Raw genomic sequence first — 20,017 nt, forward strand, 5'->3', positions numbered from 1 at the left:
GAAATGGAGACTAATTTCAGATGAACAAAATTACAATATTATTGTTCCTTCTATTGTTAAATTCAACCTAATTTCCCCATGGGGGACAGTCAGAAGGGACCCACCCTTTTCTATTGGGGGGCCTACACCCCCCAGAGCCCCTAGCATTCCTACTGCATAAGATTTCAAAGTCAGGATAGAATGAAATCTTGATTACTTGCTAGCATGGAGGAGCGGGAGTCTTGTTCCTTCCTATTAATTCCTGTGACGAGGGACACAACAAACCTGAACAGATGTATTGCAGTTGAGAAAGTCACTATTGAATTCTAACACTAAAGTGTAAGGGATTAAATGACAATAAAAGCTGGAGGGTACTGACAGAGATTGAGATTAAGATAAAGGATGAGAAAGAATTGCATGACCATTTTAACGCAGTTAATTTCAAATAGTTCATGGTCCACTTGACTTAAGTAGCAATAGTAACTGACATAATTTGACATGCAGGGCAGAAGGGCTTTTTGATCCCCCAGCAATGATTTACAAGCTATCCCTTGGTGAGACGTGAACTCTGCACCTTGTATTCACCACCCAGTCAGCCACTCGCTCTCCATCAGTATCATTAGACATTTCTGGCTGCCACAGCAAAAAGACAAAGGTGGGAAAATTTCAAAATCATATAAGCAAAAAGTGTATGACAAAACTGTATATTGTATGACAAGGTTTTAGCAGGTATTTATATATATATATATATATATATATATATATATATATATATATATATATATATATATATATATATATATATATATATATATATATATATATATATATATATATATATATATATATATATATATATATATATCAAATGGAAAATTCATATATGACATTATTTTTTTTATTTCCTATTCACATGATGTTTACTCTTAAAAATACTGTAAGTCACATTGGTTTCCGTGAGAACATGGCCACCTTGAGCAAACGGATGGTGAAAAGTGTGACGATGCAAGAAAACTCAGCCATGCAAAGAAAAGTGAAAGTTATGATCAATGTCATCTTTTTAGAACCAATTCTGAGCAGTAAATTAGCTGAGAATATATTTGATATTATCATTTTGATGGCTGAAGTGTTTTCAAGGACATCAAATAACCCAAATGATCATCTTCAAATACATAAATGACTGCTTACTCAGAACAATGCATTCTGAAGAACATTAGTTAAAGTCCTTTCCACCATGTTGGCTTTGATGTTTTGAAGTCAGTCTTCCTGACATTTGAATAATTCGTCTAACACTATTCTCTACCAGATTTGTTTTCACAAGCTATTTGACAACATTCTGGATATGGAATCCCTAAGGATCTTTAAGTTAATATAAAACTGTTTTTTGTTTTTGTCTGATATTCCTTTACGACGCCTCCCTTGAGAGGAGCAGAGTTCCCTTTCCCTCCTCATGCCTCTGCACTTTGGTGGATAAACTGGAGGCTGAAACTCAAGTGTTACTTACAGGTAAAAAGACTGATAGAGTCTGAAGGAGTATGATCAAATAAATATCCTATGACCACAAAAAATAATCTGGACAGTTCCAATAGAGCATGATATATGTGTAAAATTTGTACATTTTCTGATGATGATGACAAAATAGATATGCTGAAATGGATGATGCTCAGTATGATGTGGGAATGTTCCTCTATACTGTACAGTGTTATAGAAGTGCTTGCGGCATGAAAGGTTCTCTCGCACATCAAGTGAAAATGGAAGAATATTTGAAAACTGAACAGCACAATATTTGAAAACTGAACAGTACGCTAATTCCAAAAATGAAGACTCAAAATAAAGACATCGTTGCATAAAAAAAATATATTATATACACACCTTAATTAAGTCATAATGTTCTCCTCCTCCTAGTGTCTATGTTGGCCTTCAAAAGATTAATTTACCGTCTGAAAACTAATCCAGAGCAAAAAATAAACAAACCTGAACACCAATTTTTTTTTTTTTAATGTCAAGCAACTCAATAACTTAAATATTCAAAGATCTAGTATTTACACATGCACATAAACTACTGGAATCTTTCCCAACGACCCTCATTCCCCATCCCTCCCCTACCAGGTGGTCCCCCTCCCCAACTCCTCCCTCGCTGATAGTCGTCCCCTCTCCCCCTACCTCTCTGGAAATCCATCCCCCTTCCCCCCCACCCACCCCTCTGAAAGTCCCCTCCTCCACCACCACTGCCACCACCAACGCCCATCCCGGCACCACCTCCTCCTGGTCCTCCTCTGAATGGCCTGCCGCGTCCTCCTCTCCATGCTCCGCCTCCTCTCCCACTGTTATAGTCATCGTCCTTCCCTCCGAACCCTCCACCTTTCCCACCCCAGGAGTTGTGTTCATTACCATGCCAGTCTCCCACACCACCACCACCACCGCCACCACCACCGCCCCGGTCATTTCCACTGCCACCAAAACCTCCAGTCCGGTCTCCTCCACCCCCGAAGCCCCTGTTTCCACCGCGGTCTCCACCCATATGGTCACGGTTGGTGGACATGTTATCCTGGTTGTCACCCCCTTGGACTGGCGGTGGTCCTCTGTTCTGCCAGTGGTTGTTCATGCCGCCCCAGTTCCCCTGATCTCGTTCCTCTGACTTCTCGTAGTCCTTGAAGCCGCTGCCCCGGCCTCGACCTCTGCCTCCCCGACCCCTCATCCAAGGTTGGCCGCTCCCTCCTCGGTCATCCATCTCTCCTCCATTGTTCAGGTTGTTATCCCGGTTGTTGTTCTGGTTGTCAAAGGGCCAATCCTTGTTATTATCGAAGCCTTGGTGGAACTGGTCATTAGGGAACCGTTGTCCGCCCATTGGCTGGGCCCCTCGTGGTGGTGGTGGTGTTCCTCGTATGGGCCAGTTCCCACGCTGCGCCCCCCGGCCAAACGCCGCATCAGGCATGCCTCGGAAGTTCCCCCGTGCGACCCCGAAGTTCCGAGGGCTGTTGGTAGGGACGCCGAAGTTCGGGGGAGTGACTGGGAAAGGCGCCGGAGTGGGGAAGGTGTTGGTGTTTGTGTTGTTGGGTGGTGGGTTGAAGGTCTGAGGATTTGGCTCATTGAACTGATTTTGTGGGAACCCGCCGGGCTTCTTCTCTGGTGGCTGCTCTTCACTGCTGGAAAGAATAAGTGAAAAGGTTGAATGAGTATACTTGTTTGGTCTTAACCCAGTAGCTGCGCGGATCATGTTTCTTAAAGGCCCCTCTAAGCGAGAAAAATAAGAAAAAATCATCACTCACGCAAACCATCTCATAATATATATCAACGCATTTGTGATCAGTTTATGCATCATCTATTTTGGGGTTTATATCATGGCAAAAATGTGTCCCGTAGCTGCTACACAGTAAAGCCACAAATTTGTCCCGTTGCTGCTATCGGGTAAAACACTGCCATTACTATGTGACATGCAAGAAACAGTAATAAGTATGATTATATTAGAACATATTTGATTATTTTCATTATCCTTCTGAAATTGATCCTTTCTTCTGGCCACTCTATTATCTTTTATAGGAGCAGGACTTAGTGGGCTTTATTGCTTTTTTGTTTTGTTTTTGCCCTTCATCTGTTTTCTCCGCTGGGAAAAAAAAAAAAAAAAAAAAAAAAAAAAAAAAAAAATCCTCATAATAAAGTTTCAATATGACCATGAAACTAGTAACCATGGTTCAGTGGATCTTGCTGATATAAGCTTAAGGTACAACGATATGCAATCCTTGTTAACCATTACCTTGCATTAGGATTGATGAGCTGGTTCTTTTCCTTGATGAGTTTCCTAGCAAATTCAGCGTCTCCGGTCACCTCTGCAATGGCTTCTTCCTCCTCCATGGTGCCAAAAGCAGTCTGAATTACATCGCCACACACTTTATCTGAAAATTAAAAAAACAGGTCATAATGGTTGCCCCCAATAATTCATAAAACATTCTCATTAATTAAAAGTATCATCACTCATCGTTCAGACGTAGGAATAAAAAAATGCGTCCAGATTCCCCTGCTGGTCACAAGAGGACATAAAGAAAGATGTATGGTAGGGGAGGATAGGTTTAAAGATGGGTGAGAAAATTGGTAGATCCAGCCAGGGGGTATTTAGGACAGCAAGGGGGCCTGCCTGCATGGAGACTTGCCGCCCCTGTTCAATGGGCTTTTTTTTTATTTTTATTTTTTTTTCCTGAACTGCTTCCAATACTGTAAAAAAAATAAATAAATAAATAAAAATAAAAAATAAAAATAATAAAAAAAAACTCAATTTGACAGACTGTTATACTTGGACTGAAGCCAAAGGAAGTGTGTAACTTGTCGCAGTCTCCCTTTTCATCTAGCAGGAGTATTCACACCTCTCTGTATGCAGATGTAGATGTGTGGAATGGATTAGGGAAAGATTACGTGATGGCAAAGACTTTCAAATGGGACCACAAGAAAGTAGATCAGGCCCTATATACTACAACTAGGTAAATTCAGCAAGAGGATGGGGATAGAATACTAATAAGCAACACAGGAACTTACTCAGAGGAATCAGGAAGCCACAGTAAAGAATGGAGTTAGCTTTGATACTGTTGAGAGGGACTGAGCCTGGTGGTAGCTCGTCGCCATCATCAGTATAGACCATTTCTCCAGGTAGGTTGGCCGGCAGACTGAAGAGACCAGCGCTGTCCGTCACGACCCAGCTCGTCTGTGGACAGTAGAGACATGTTTACCGTTTACCGTTGATGAGGTTTGAGGCCCTGCACCGATCCCTTGATGTGTACAAAGGAAGTCCCTGTGTTTGTAAAATAAATATGTTAATTGTATAAATTTGAATATAAAGGTAACTGGTTGATTATATTTAACACAATAGTCTAGTAAGGTTTTTGTACACTAAATAGGTCCAGAAGCACCACACCCACCTTCTCCCTCTCTCCAAAATAACACTGACTACTAACTCCAAGCTCCTTTTATCCAACCAATCGGCTTCCATAGATATTAGGATGTTGGATGAAGAAGAAAAGAAGAAGAAATAGAATAAAAGAAGAAAAATCAACTCCCTTAGCTAAGAAAGTGGGTAAATCTTCTGGGTTAGTTTAGTGTACAGTGACTATAGTTAAAGAATGAGGGTGACCACATACTGCACTGTTCTCCTCCTCCACTTCATCCTCCAGGCCTCCAGCGGCGTTCCAAGCTGCCTGGAAAGTCTTGGGTATAGGCTTGGCGTACGGGGTCTTCTTTGAAAATCTGTAAATTAGAAAGAAAAAGGTATTCTTGATTTAGGACAAAGAATATCAGATTGAGGTATAAATCAGGCATATATAAGGACAAAGATTATCAGATTGAGGTATAAATCAGGCATATATAAGGACAAAGATGATCAGATTGAGGTATAAATCAGGCATATATAAGGACAAAGATGATCAGATTGAGGTATAAATCAGGCATATATAAGGACAAAGATTATCAGATTGAGGTATGAATCAAGCATATGTGGTAATGGTTCTTTTAGATAATGATGAAAATGGCTATGAGATAAATTAGTTCTTCCATTTCTTTGTAAGTATACTTGACACAGGACAAAGGCAATGATATGGATGTGTCCAAGGCATAGTTAGTACGTTTACCAACAGGCACACCAATGGTACTTTTTGCTAATGATGAAATACAGTAAAATTCCTTCCATTGGTTTGCATTTCTTTGAGGCTCACCTGTCAAATGCAGAGCTGTCAAAATCTAGACCTGGAATAGTCTCTGGACCTGTGGACTCGGCCTCCTCTATCTTGTCATCGGGACCCATGCCAGGAATGACGCCTTGGGAGGTCAGGCTCGTGTTGAGGGGAATATCATCTGAAAAGAGAGTAGGAAATTGTTTTGATTATGTGACAATCATCCAAAAACTCCCATTTCCTATATACGTTCAGAGTGAGGGACTGACACTCAGGACACTGGGAAAAAAGTATAGTCGGGGAAGGAAAGTACAAGAGGACACTGGTTTCAGAATCCAAATAAACGGTTTGATGGCACATTAATTCAGCCCTATAAAAAAGTGAGCTATGTTGTCTCAGCCATATTTTCTTTATCAATGTCATGTAATTTCTCTCCCATAGCTATAGCATTCTCACTTATCCATATAAAAAGAAATAACTGTACTGTTTAATCCATATTTTCTTCATTTATGTCGTTATTTCTCTCTAATGAATAAGTAAAATAAACAAAAAACAAACTGCTTCTCACCTATATCCATGGAGTCATCAGCAAGGACACCAGCCGGCAATGTGTTAAGGTTGTACTTGTCTCTCATCTTGTCTCCTGGCCGATTCCTCGTCCAGAACTTTGAGGTGTGATCGTTGGAGCCAGAGCAGAGGATGTGGCCCAGCGGATGCCAGGCCAGGTCCCAAATGATGCCATCGTGAGCTGACTCAATGGCACCCACTTCCTTGTCATTCCTGTTGGACATTAAACATTCTCAGCACTGTTTTCTTTAAGCCCCTTTCAGAGTTTACCATGTTTCTTTTTTTTACAGTAGAGGAAACAGGTCAATGGGATAAAAAAGAAAACAATAATAAAAAAAAAAGCCCACTACTCACTCCTCCTACAAAAGAGTCAAGAGGAGTGGCCGAAAGATAGGTCAATTTCGGGAGGAGAGGTGTCCTGATACCCTCCTCTTGAATGATGGGTTTGTAAGCCTCCAAACCAACACCATATAGACTTTGAAAACCTACCCTACATGCCAGAAGAGTATAGAGCCATCAGAGCCTCCACTGGCAAAGAGGCCTTCATGGTGGGGGTGCCAGGCAATGCAGGAAGCTTCCTTTTTGTGACCTCGGAAAACCTGTGGTGATCATATACCATTAATGTCACTACAAATGGATCAATGAATGAATATGTTATGAAAGTATTTAAACTATTTTTATGATATTGTCTCACTCATACAAAAAATGCCCCCCACCCCAAAAAAAATGTTGTATATCATCTTTTTCACAAACCTGGAATTCCTCTGTCAGCTTTCGGATATCAAAGAGCTTGAGCAAGTGATCTCTGGATGCCGAACAAAGCCAGTTCCCATTGGCATTCCACTTTAGGTCCATGACTGTGCTTTTATGCGCATGTCTGGGGGTGAAAAAAATAGCATCACTATCCTGCAACTGCAAATTATGATAAATAGAGCATTCAGTAAATCAGAGGTAAGAAGATGGGGCAAAATGACTCCATAAGATGAGTGATTAATAAATACGGGAGGAACTGGTGACTCTTCTGCCAATGCTACTCCCTCAAGGAAAGCTCTCATAAGGAACAAAGCATCAGAGCTACAGAGATATACTGGACAAAAGTCATCACCATAATTAGTCCAGTCCAATAATTTTCCAAGCAGCTGACAGTATAAATAAATCATTCAGTGTCAGCAGTGCCTCCACAACACACCTACAATTATGCACTATAAACAATTTTCACAACATCATGAGGCAGAGAAGATTAAGATGGTTTGGACACGTGAAAAGGGCAGAGGGGGGCGTGTTAAATGAGGTGGAGTTGAGAGTTGAGGGACGACAGCCAGTGGGAAGGCCTAAGAAAAAGTGGAGCAGATGTGTGATGGAGGAAATGAATATACTAGGAATGGAGGAATATATAGCACAAGATCGACAGATGTGGAGTCATCGCCCGTCCAACCCCACCTTGAATGGGAAAATATAGACGTTAAATGACAAAAACAAACAAAAACAAAACAAACAAAACCCTCCTCACAGTTTGGCCAGAGGCTGTCCCGTCCGGGGGTCCCACAGCTTGATGGGCTGCTGGTTGTCCTTGCTGCCGGACGCGAGGAGGCTCTTCGAGGGGTGCCAGTCCACACACTTGACATCAGCTCCGTGGCCTGAGGAGAGAAGACAATTCAAAAAACATATTATGAGGCAATGTTTTAACTGCCCTGAAAAGTCTTTTATTCCTTATCTCTTGTTCCTCTTTTATACTTGTACATAGTAAGGAAAGGTAAAAAAAAATACATGTTTTTTGTTGGAAACTTAATGTTCATGTTCACTAATTCTTCATGTTACTAGATTCCTATAAATACTTGTACTTTTCTTTTGCAGTACAAAGATACTTCAACAAGTTTTAACAATTACATACTAGTGATGAAACAATATTAATACAATTCTTTTCACCATTAATGCAATATGCCAATTGCTAAACTTCACAGGCATCATCAAAATCATCCTCTTCATGTTTTTCCCATGGAGAAGCGGGTCAAAAAGAGCCAACTAACCACTTTAACAATTGTTGAGGCCGACCATAATCCCCTGACCTCCCTTTCCTTTAGTGCTGGATCTATGACCCTTCTACTTGCCTCTTGTAATACACAGAAAAATATGGATATGTATTTTCAACTATGCACACACACACACACACACACACACACATACACAATGGTCTTGATATGTCCCTGTTAAGACTCATTATCTTGTATATTCATGAGACATTTGCATGGACTCATTAGACATCATCCGGGTAATACTGCAACAACATATTCATTCTGCCTTAAGCATGTAGGAAAAAACACAACCCAGAAGTTCATAGAAGACAAACAACTTAACTCTCCTTACTTGTACAGGAGGAAAAGACAGTTCAAGGACTATATAAAAAAAAGCCTGCACCATCCTGTATAAGGGGATATAAATTTTCTAAAAACTTTAAAGCCCCAATTTATATCGCATGGTGCTTTTATGCTCTCCTCCTCAGAATGATTAAAGCTGCAAGAAACTCAACTCCAGAGCATAACAGTGCCAAGGAAGAGGGTTTAATATGGTAGTACTAGGGAGGTGAATAAGAGAGGTAGGAGCAACTGTAGGAATTGTGCAGTGGGGCAACCGATGGAGGAGTGGAGGTGTGGTGAGTTGCCAAGGTCCACATTCAAGCTTTCATTCATATTACAACAGAGGGATACAGTTAGTAAAGCCGTAAAACCATAAAAAAAGCGATATAAGATAACGTGGGGGGTAGCCCTGCCACTGACTATGAGAGAGAAGGTAGTTAGAGGAGGAGATGGATTGATTGGGGAGCTGAAAGAACTAATTTGACTCTACTCAGATAATGAGTTACACATATTCCATGCAGAGTTGGAGGTCAGATTAGTAAGAATTAAGATACAGTTTATAATTGAGATCTCTCATGAAGGACTGGCTGAAAATTAATGTAGAAGATCGCTTTTATCAGGAAGAGAGAGAGAGAGAGAGAGAGAGAGAGAGAGAGAGAGAGAGAGAGAGAGAGAGAGAGAGAGAGAGAGAGAGAGAGAGAGAGAGAGAGAGAGAGAGAGAGAGAGAGAGAGAGAGAGAGAGAGAGAGAGAGAGAGAGAGAGAGAGAGAGAGAGAGAGAGAGAGAGAGAGAGAGAGAGAGAGAGAGAGAGAGAGAGTATGGATAGTTGTCAAGAGGATTTTGACTTATTCCCCATGAAGAAATTGAGTTTTTGAGGCACTGAAGGCCAAAAAGTTACTTCTACCCAACTATAAAATAAGAAAAAGGTTAGATGTTCAACAGTCAGCAGCAAAGGTGTCACAATAGACTTTTATCAGCAGGACGCATCTATAGTAGGGGGAAGATTTGAGTGTTTTGAACAGATGATGGGAGAACCCTTATAGGAGAGACTTGAGTGCAACACTAAATGCGAACTTTCCCTTGGTGGTGTTCAAGAAGACAAATTTTTACCAGAATTCAATCAAATATTAACGGGGCAGAATTAAAACTCTATATAGTGTTGGTATAAGAGAGACTGCAATAAAGAAGATAAAGTTAAAAAATACAAAGTTCCCAAGCCAGGATTAAAATCTCACTTGTGTAGAAGAAAGTAGGAATGTAATTTGGAATGGTTAGGCCAGACCAGTTAGGGTATTACTTACATTACAAAAGCATCTACAAAGGGAAGCTACTTTTTTTTTTGTACTGAAGTAAGATGGTAGATCAGATATATCTAAATTACAACTATTAGTCTGGCAAAAGTTATAGAGAAAATGTTAACTACAGTCCATCACAACAATTAGTAATCATGATCATTTTGAGAACCATAATCAATGTTTTCAGCAGGGTTAAAAGATGGCAGACTGTCTAACTAATCTTGTCATTCCATAGAGAGGTTTATGTCAAGTAGAAGCTCATGAGATTGACACTGAATTCAGGAGACAGATTAAGACACAGCACACAAATAAATGCAGAAAATTCAGGATAATTTGGTGTGGAATGAGACTGGGCTTGCCACTGGTAGTGTTCCACGTACTGGTGTTGAATATCTTCCATGTTTAGGGAGACATTGATAGTCCTTTGATCATAAGGGGAAAGGACCAGAACCAATAATCACTAACAATTGTAATAAATTTGAAGTTAAAATCTGGTTTGACAAGTCTGTAACATGATTAGAAGTGGTATAAAAATAGGGAGACTTTGGAGAACTGCTGAGCTTTTCTGGAGTCTCAAAGACATATGAGAAAGTAGTCACAGTGGACAAAAAAAGCCTCATTAAAGAGCTTTCAGCATCTGCTCCCCTTCCTGTCTATACCTTCCCCCAGGAGTGTCTTTCTTATATCTGTTACAATTGTATTACTGACTACACCAAGAATCAGACTTCAACTCAGCCAATGCCATACATGAATCCTGCCATCTGAAACTATTACCTCTTTTCTTTCTCTCATAAATCTAAAGTGATTAGATCATTTCCTTCTCATTTTTGGTAGTTTATGCATTCACAGAGATATTTGCCAATTAACCTACTCTTCTGAAGTACAATATCATTATTAATTCTTTCAATTAATCATAATCAAGCAGTTTCAAAATGGCATTCCCAACTTGTATTACTCAGGCATTCCATCATCTAGCAAGTTTTTTTTTTTTCACAAGTGAATAAACTCAATACCACACATTTCTAACTTTACATCTAATCTTCACTAAATCCTAAACCCCTGAAAAAAAATATACACCACTGCAGATGAGAGAACCACACAAGCAAAAAGTAAAAATTCATAAGTATTACAAATGATTCAGTTCCTCATGTAGGCAGAGTGGAGATTCAAACACATCATGTAACCATGCTGATAAAAAGTGTTCTAGGCAATACACCTCACAAAACATGGTGGTAGATGGAAAAGTTATCTAAATCTCTATCTCGGGGCACTGTGCCTCAAAGATAATCAATATATCCAGCCAAAGGGGGGAAGAGGGGATTCAAACATGCAATCCTTCTGCACTCTCAACATTTTGCTCTCTTGCATTCAGAGATTTGTTATAAACCTTTACCCATTCCCCTTATGAATCATGCAGCAAATATGACAAAAGGAACTCAGCTTAAAAATTAACAAAAGAAATTTGAAAAATGTGTTTGCTCAAGTTACAAATCAAGCAAATTTAAAAGTAATGCTTTGTTTTTCATGTGTATGGTAATTATCAAAATTCTCAGGCCACACTCCAGTCTTGGACAGTAAACCAACCATTTCTCAAGGTTAGATTTTCCTGCATTCTGACTGCTCTATCATCAATACTCTTGAAATAACATGTTCAGCCAACCTCATCATAAATGACTTTTCTATGACACTATTAGCAATTTTTTATTGCAATAATAAATGTAATGTAAATTCAATATACAAAGAATCAAGAGGAAAATAAATGATTAAGTTTGTGAGAGGTGAAGGCAAGTGTGGGTAAGACTGTGGGTGCAAGGAATCAACAGGAAAAGCTATGATGAAGTTAGGGAGAAGTGCCAGATGCATGAGGCAGATGAAGACAGAATATAAGAGAGCATAACAAGGAGGCACTGCAGTCAGACAGAATGGCTGGAGGATACACATGAAACTGGTGGTGAAGGCAAGTTGTGGCCACTGAGGTGGCTGGAGGAAGAGACTGACAATAGGAAAAATATGGAGATGAGGGAAACATGAGGATTGATAACTCATAAGAGTGGACTAGAGGAGGTGAGGTGCAATGAACAGCAGTGAGTGATTTTGGAAAATCATTTTTAGCCTGAAAGCCATTTGTCTCAAGCCTCAACAGGCTGTACAACATCATCCAGCCAGGAGTGTTGTACTCATTGTCATTGGTCTGGGAGGCAGCAGAGGCCACCTCACTGGGGAAATCTGTTTTCCTGTCATTGATGTTTCCTCTTAAATTATGTTGCTATTTTAACATCATTTTGTCTCTAACCAGTTCATAGGGAACTGAGTCAAAATTGACAGACTATTCATAATATATATATATATATATATATATATATATATATATATATATATATATATATATATATGAGGGAAATTTGTAGTACATGAGGGAACATGCAGTATACAAATTAAGAAAAGTAGTCAGCACAGTTGAATGCATCCATGGGAAAGTTGTTCTTCAGAGAGTATCATTAGGCGTGGGACAGTCTTGGGGCAACATTATGCAGGAGGTCAAGTTAACAAAGTGCAAAGCAGCAAGTCTATTCAGTACATCATTTAATGTAATGCTACTCTTAAAAATAAGTGGTTATATACTACAGGGCCATTCAATATTTGTATTTCCTCTTCTCACTGTCCTTCAGTCACTCATAAACAAACACACACACACATTCATACATTGCATACCACACACACACACACACACACTTACAGACATGCACACCACACATACACATGCAAAACCCATCTGATATGTATTGGGTCCTTTGTAATTTTATAAATATAAATTTTCAGTTAAATAAGGAAGGTAGATACCCCAAGGATATTTCTCTCCATAAGTTTCAAAAACTTTCCCCTAAAACAGTTTATCTCTTTAGACACGATAAAAATATCATTAGGTAAGCAAACCCACAGAGCAAGGTATATTTTGTAAACAGTGCAGAGAATGTTTCCTTACCTCGGAGAACTTTCTCTTCATAACAGCGATAAAAGTCCCAAATCCTAACAGTTCCATCATCAGATCCAGTGGCAAACTTCTGGTCACTTGGGGAAAAACTGTGAAAAGACATTGATGGAAAGGAAACACTTAGGCTGAGGCAGAAAGTGTGCTGGCGGTGGTGCGCTGCATAGTCCTCAACATAACATAGAAATCAACGGAAGAATCCCAACATTGCCAAGACACACTGCCGAGGCCAAGTGTGGGGAGAGAACAACAGTTTGTGCATTCTTCAGTACTGTCTGTCTGGGTAAATAATAATCAGGTGTAAATTTCTTTTGAACTTGTTATCAAACCATTTTCTGGTCATGATATGAAAGGATCCACCACCTTATCTACTGGTTCATGCGATCTACCAATGTCTGACACTAGGGTATGCCTAAATAGCAAACTTTATTGATTACGTCCCACTTTATTTTGTTGTACGAGAAAAATCAGTACCCTATAACATTCTAAACCCTTTCTGCTAAGAAAATTAATTATTTCAATGAAACAGTCAATAGTTGTTCTAATTGAATGTTTACTTTCTCAACTTAAGCTCCTTCCGGCACAGATTTCAGAGAATGGGAATTTATTTCCGACTGCTTTGAATTTCCGCTGATTGTCCTATGCGTTAAAAATTCACAGAACCCGATGTACTGATTGTAATTTAGTGCGCAGCTTGAGTATTATAGGTGAATAAAACGGGCCTCTGGGGGTGCTCGGCAGACCGTGCGGCCGCCAAACACAGCCCAGAAAGCCTATAAAGTATGTTCACCTATTTTATTGAAAGGCATTACGTTTACAAGAAATTTACAAAGGCACTTCATCACAAAAACTAATCATTGTTGACTGATGGCTTGCATGTTGTTGCATAAGGATGGATAATCTTTATTGGATTAAGCCGATGAAAATATTACAAAAGAAATATTCCTGGGTGTGCAGTAGTCTGTCAGCCGTCTTCACTAACAAAAAGATTTCTAGCATCACCTCTTGATGGCAGGATTGAATGGAGATTTGCCTTTATTGCATCACACAAATATTACATAACAGTGACTGAGGGCGCTACAATGAAGTAAGACTGTGACCTCCAGACCAAACCCTCAGTAGAGAGATTCTCCGGTATTAGTAAGGATAGTGGATTTCTTTATTAGGTCTCTTAGATTAGATATAAACTACCATAACTTTAGCTCGACATCGAGAGAATGGAAGGTTGATCTTTATTGCTCTCAAAATACTTATAATTACAAGACTCTGGGGTACAGCTGGCTTCCCAACTACAATTCTCAAGTGACAAAACCAAATGTTGTCGTAATCCAGAGAATGAGAGGGATGAGACTGCCTTCCCTATCCACCAGGCAGTGGTAATGAAGGGAGGTGTTGGATATGGAGTGTCAGAAGAGAGACATGTTGTTAGGTGTCATGTTTCCCCGTGTATATGGAGTGGTCAACAACTTGTCAGTTCGCCGCACAACTCAAAACAGTGATTAGGGTTCACTTGAATTGCTCTATAGTATTCATGAACTGAGTTAATTAAAAATAAAAGATGAGTTTATTTAATGCATGAAGTCAAATACAAAAATATTAGTAATGAATATAATGGGAGCAAGTTTTCTTTCTGTAAGGGTTTTTAAAACAGAAATATTTGTATGCTAAAAAGTGTGGATACGATCACGCATAATCTAAATCTCAACTCGTTATTAAAGATTTTTTATGGAAACTTAAGATAAATGAAAACTAAGAAATCTTCCATGAAGAAAAAATTCAATGTAATAATGGTAATAAGAGTAATTTCTAACAAAAATGCTAAAATGAAAAAAGAATATACAACAGAGAATGAAAAATGAAAAGTTTAAATTTATAAGTAACAACTGTAAATGTGTCCGCATCAATGTATAACACAAAATTTCAAATATACTATGAAACTTTTTGGACTTAATATTGAAACATCGAGTTAAGGTAGCGCTGCTGAACCCTTTGTGATGCGCCATAACCACAGGGAAACATGTCAGTGTGGGGCAGGGCCGGCCCACGCACCCGCCCCGCCAAGAGTGAAAGACAGAGTTGACCCCAGGAAAGCAACTACATCTACGTAAGGAAGACCTCTGATAACCCGGGTGTGTTTCCCATAATATCAAACAGGGGTGGCAAGGGTGAGTGGCGGTGGGGGTGATAATGATGATGATGGAAAGAGGACGGTGACACAAATGGGGGTACCTGAGGCCGCGTACAGGATCCTTGTGTGCCTGGAACAGCTTCACATTGTTCATGTTGGTCTGCCAGTACTTAACAAACCCTCCTGTGTCCCCAGTCACCATCCACTGGTCATTGTGAGACCACACCATGGTCCGCACACTGCTGTCATGGGCCTGTTGAAAAATAAAACCTGTCATTGTCTTTTATATATATAAAAAAACAAATTGATGGCCTCATATCCTACTGATGCTGTGTATGAAGTAAGAATTCAAACATGTGACTATTTAGATGAATGTTCTAAGCAAAATTAGTTGAAGCCATGAGCTCAATCTTTCCCCAACAATACTGTAGAAGCTGTGTTGCTATCACTGCTCATATTTACCCACTACATTATCAAACACAGAGTTTGAACACAGAAACCTTATAAGTTCCAGCTGCAGTGGATCCTCAGAAAGCTGAGTGACCGTGTCAGCCGCAGAAAAAGGGTTCAGGGCTGGGAATCATTAGGGTCAAATCTGGATCATATGTGCATGACAACCAAAACCAGGACTTGCCTTGATCAACACTACAAACCAAATACTACTTGTGAATACTAGTAACACTAATTATGTTGTAAACTTGTGGAAAAACATTAACCTACATAAGTTGCCAGTTTTCAAAACCTGATTTCTATTAAATAGTACATGATATAAATAATTACTCCCCAAATACACACTTCTAGGAAATTTCATTGTTTTAATACCATGTGCAAAGTGTATAACTACGCAGCCATGGGTGGTGGAGTACCCCAAAGCCATGAATTGTGCAAACACAAAGGGTTTGAGGGGAGCTGAGCCCCCCACAGGTCGTCAGATATATATTTATCTATCTTTTAGTAGCCCTAAGGAGGCTCAAGGGGGTCTGTAAGAAAACGAAAGAACCCTTCCTCTGAATTTCAAAGGTGGTGAACTATGAGAAGGTTTGGGGTGCAGCAGAATGCTTCAGACTACATCCATGCTTGCGGCCAAGCAGGTTTGCCCAGTTCAATATTGTTTTCACAGTTGTTTTTTTCCCTATGCTGTTTGCTATGGTTTTCCAGGTCTCAAAGTTAAGAAAACAAATGACACGAAATGATTAGTTCATAGGATAGAAAATAAGATCTGGCCATATTGATAAAAGCAAACTTTATAGTGTTGGCTGGCAACGCTGGTCTTGGCTGTGGGTCTGGAATACATATATCTCTATTTATTCTAAAACAAACAAGTGCTATAATGAATCACCCTCTACAACCAATTATGTTTGGTCTAGTATACTCCAATGTAGGTACAAAAAAAGTGTGTTGGTCAGCTCACCTGCAATATGGTCTCGAAATTGAAGGTGAGGCCATTCCAAAGGGTAAACTCCCCTGACGAGGCACCAGTGACCAGGCGACGACCCTCAGGAGTCCAGGCCAAGCAGAAAATGGGGCACTACAGACAAGACCAAACAGTTTCATTAGTTGCAAAACCCTGAACCTATTTTTGTTATCTTCATATTTGTCTTCTTAAAGATTAACAATATACACATTATTTACAAAGACAGCTGATGCATTTATGGTATTTTTACACCTAGAAGCCACATATAATTAAAATAAATGATCGACTTGACCAAAATTATCTTTGACCCCTAACACGCACCTTGGCTTTGTTGGTTGACGTCCGCACAAACTTGGTGACGACCGCATTGATGGGGTTCATGGGGTGGGCGATGGGTGGCAGCATCTCCGAGGCGTAGCAGACATCCGCTTGCAAGGCTGCGCGGTCCCTCTCGTCCCGCTGCCACACGCGGCACTCCAGCATGTTTGTCACGGAACAGTTGTAGTCCACGGTCTTTCGCATGACACTCTTGCGAAGTCGCTTGCCATCGAATTCTCCATCGGGGGTCTTGAAGGGCTTGAAGGTGAGTGGCTGGAAAGGCTGCGGCCCCCCTCCAGGCGGGGGCATGGGCTTCCCCGGGATGGGAGGCGGAGGAACGTTGAACATCCCCACTTGTATCATCTTGCTCTGTTATTCAAAGCCTTGAAAGAGAAAACAGACAATACATGAACACAATGAAAATTAAGTCTACTTAATATTTTTCTTCAATTAAAACTGAATTGTGGAATGAAACACATCACACGAGGGGCCTGGGAGTGATGCTTTTGAGTGATGTGACCTTAGATGCCAACACTGAGAAACCAGCGGCAAAAGACCAACAACTAGCGAGATACATACTAGGCACTTGCAGCACAAGGGGCCCCATGGCCCTCACCATGCTATGGGAAGCAATGATAACAGCCTCCATTGACTACTGCAAAGCAACATGGCAGTGTGCTGTATATGCACACAGAGGACTTCATATGGAATAAAGGTGTCATTCGCAGTGAGACAAGTGAACCTCTGGAATAACACCCAGCAACGATTAGCTGGTAACTATATGAGAGGCCTGGGTGGCAGTGGCCCAGCAATTGGTCAGAGAAATGGCAGATGAATTTTAACATTACCGAGTGTAGCGTACTAAGTGTAGGAACTCGCAACCCATTACACAGGTATAGTTTGGACTCCACAGTGATAGGCAGAGCTGTGTGTGAAAGGAATTTGGGAGTTTTAGTGAACTCTAACCTAAAACTAAGGAAGCAATGTATTAGTGTGAGGAATAGGGCTAACAGGTTATTAGGCTTTATTAACAGGACGGTAACCAACAAAAGTGCAGCGGTCATCCTCAGACTCTATTCAGCATTAGTTAGGCCACACTTAGATTGTGCTGTCCAGTTCTGGAGCCCACACTACAGAATGGACATCAACTTGCAAGAATCAGTTCAGAGGAGGATAACCAAGATGATTCAGGGACTGAGGAACCTCCCATATCAAGATAGGCTGAAACATCTCAACTTACATTCTCTAGAAAGACGAAGAGTGCGGGGAGATCTGATAGAAGTATTCAAACGGGTCAAGGGTTACAACAAAGGCAATATAAGTAAAGTACTGAGAATTTGCCAGCAGGATAGAACATGCAGTAATGGATTTAAATTAGAAAAGTATAGATATAAGAGGGAAATAGCCAGGCATTGGTTTAGTAATAGGATGGTGGGGGAATGGAAGACTCAGCAATCACATAGTGAGTGCTGGGACGATAGCTTGTTTTAAGAGTAGACTGGATAGCCACATGGACGAGGACGACAGGTGGTAGTGTAGTGCGGCGACTAAGCCGGTCGAATGAGTCGAAGCTAATTCAGAAAGGCTAACAAAGGATTCACTGGAGAAGATGACTGATGAGCGAGGTGCGGGTGCAGTAAGGTAACAGGGTACTGGAGTGTACGCCCGTACCGAAGGTAAACGAGGCTCAAGCCTCTAATTGTAACCCCTGAAACTACATATCACCCATCATGAGTAGTGGGGGGGATTCTGGGGCGTTCCTAAGATTAAAAAACACTTGGGGCTAAGAGAAAAACATCAAGGGTTGAAGTTTACAGTGAGTGAAAAAAAAAGTGTGTGGGGGGGAGGGGGGGAGGGTGACCTGTTTGCGTTCACCACCATGCACCTCAGATGCACACTACAGGGACGGGGGAACGGGGCCCGTGAGTGAAAAAAGGTTCGGGGCTAGTAAAAAAAATTCGGGGCTCAAGCCCCGGAAGCCCAAGGCTAACGACGCCACTGGCCCAGGCCCCTCCATAATGCCAAGGCAGCACCTACAGGCAGTGTGGGGCAGGGCCGCGGCCGCCTGGCGCGCCGCCCGCCGCGGGCCCCAGCAGGCACCCCACCGAGCCCACCACACAGGCCCTTCAGTGCCCCATCACAGCCCTGCCATTCACCCCCCACAGCAAGTACACAGGCCGCGGCGGTGCCCGGGCACGCGTGCACACCCCCAAACGCTCGTCCCAGCCCCAGGCAGCGTGTGGCGGCCCAACAAATGGCGGGGCAGGGCTGGCCCCAGCCGCCTGCCAATACTGTCACTCCTGCCGCCACGACGCCCTCCCCGCGCCTTCTACAGCTAGGCAACCGTGAGGACAAGAAGCAGGCCGGGTCCTTACCAATATTCGTCACTAATGGGAGGCTCTGAGGCCGCTAATATTAGTTCCTGAGCACGAGTTTTAAGACTCTACCCCGGCCGCCATTGTTGTCAGGGTGCCGACACTGTGCAGGGTTCGACTCCCCCCACCTCCCCCCACCAATAAAAAAAAATAATAAGATAGTGAAGAAACATTTATGATTATGAGGTGAAACAAACCAAAAGCACGATGAGATAATAAAGTCAACTCAAGATAATGTACAAAAAAAAGTTAGGGTGCCGACACTGCAAAGTTCGACTACGGAAAAATTGAATTGAATTAAAATATTTATTGTTGTAAAATACAACAAAGGGGAATGGCTGGTCTTGCAAACAAACCCCTTTTTAGGCTAGTTACAAAAAATAAAAATCTCCATGCGTGGCGCAGACGGTAGCTCCTACTGACTACAGAAAAAAAAAAAAAAAATTATTGATAACCATGAGGTAAAAAAAACAAGCCCAAATATGATAAGACGATGGAGTCAACTAGAAACGACATAAAAAAAAAAACAATATTAATTCCTGCTTGACACGAGTTTTATCAGGGTGCCGAGACTGTGCAGGAGTCAAGATCATCATTACCTGTATTATTGCACCCAGAACACTGTATTTGTGAAAACTTAAATAAAAAGAGAAATTAAAATACAGGAGTAGAGCTCACCTAACCTAACCCAACCCGACCTGACCTGACCTGACCTGACCTAACCTAACCTAGCCTAACTGCACCTAACCTAACTTAACCTGACCTGACCTAACGTAGCTTGACCTAACATGTCTTAACCTAATCTAACCTGACTTCTTCCTCTTTTGACATGTATGGCTTTGTATCGCGTCGTAGGTCATCCTCCTCTCGGTCCGCAACCTGACCTGACCTAACCAAGCCTAACCTGCATGACCTGACCTAACCTGACCTGACCTAACCTAACTT

At 41.2% G+C, this 20,017-nt stretch overlaps 1 protein-coding gene across 4 annotated transcripts; it reads right to left on the reverse strand.

Moving 5' to 3' along the window:
* Window positions 1–863: 863 nt before the first annotated feature.
* On the reverse strand, window positions 864–19,215 carry LOC126999768 (uncharacterized). 4 transcript variants are annotated; one of them, XM_050862633.1, is made up of 14 exons: window positions 19,073–19,215; window positions 16,701–17,080; window positions 16,377–16,493; window positions 15,067–15,218; window positions 12,832–12,929; window positions 7,711–7,837; window positions 6,954–7,077; window positions 6,690–6,799; window positions 6,202–6,413; window positions 5,676–5,814; window positions 5,106–5,211; window positions 4,507–4,672; window positions 3,734–3,872; window positions 864–3,125 (listed from the first exon to the last, which is right to left on the reverse strand). In XM_050862633.1, the coding sequence occupies exons 2-14, from the start codon at window positions 17,058–17,060 to the stop codon at window positions 2,039–2,041; spliced, it is 2,937 nt and encodes a 978-aa protein (XP_050718590.1). In that variant the 5' UTR covers window positions 17,061–17,080; window positions 19,073–19,215; the 3' UTR covers window positions 864–2,038. The 4 variants fall into 4 exon arrangements, with proteins under 4 accessions (XP_050718590.1, XP_050718591.1, XP_050718594.1 ...); XM_050862634.1 differs by having other exon boundaries at window positions 19,145–19,198; XM_050862637.1 differs by lacking the exon at window positions 19,073–19,215 and adding an exon at window positions 18,735–19,061.
* Window positions 19,216–20,017: the final 802 nt, after the last annotated feature.

The sequence above is a fragment of the Eriocheir sinensis genome, chromosome 17, assembly GCF_024679095.1.
Source record: "Eriocheir sinensis breed Jianghai 21 chromosome 17, ASM2467909v1, whole genome shotgun sequence".
Taxonomy (NCBI): Eukaryota; Metazoa; Arthropoda; class Malacostraca; order Decapoda; family Varunidae; genus Eriocheir; species Eriocheir sinensis.

Excerpts from the sequence above, each read along its gene's own strand:
- LOC126999768 (XM_050862633.1), bottom strand. The coding sequence starts at position 17,060 with ATGATACAAGTGGGGATGTTCAACGTTCCTCCGCCTCCCATCCCGGGG. Across the intron at positions 6,800-6,953 it reads AGCTGACAGAGGAATTCCAG|GTTTTCCGAGGTCACAAAAA; the intron begins GTTTGTGAAAAA and ends TGATCACCACAG. Across the intron at positions 4,673-5,105 it reads TGGAGGAGGAGAACAGTGCA|ACGAGCTGGGTCGTGACGGA; the intron begins GTATGTGGTCAC and ends TACTGTCCACAG.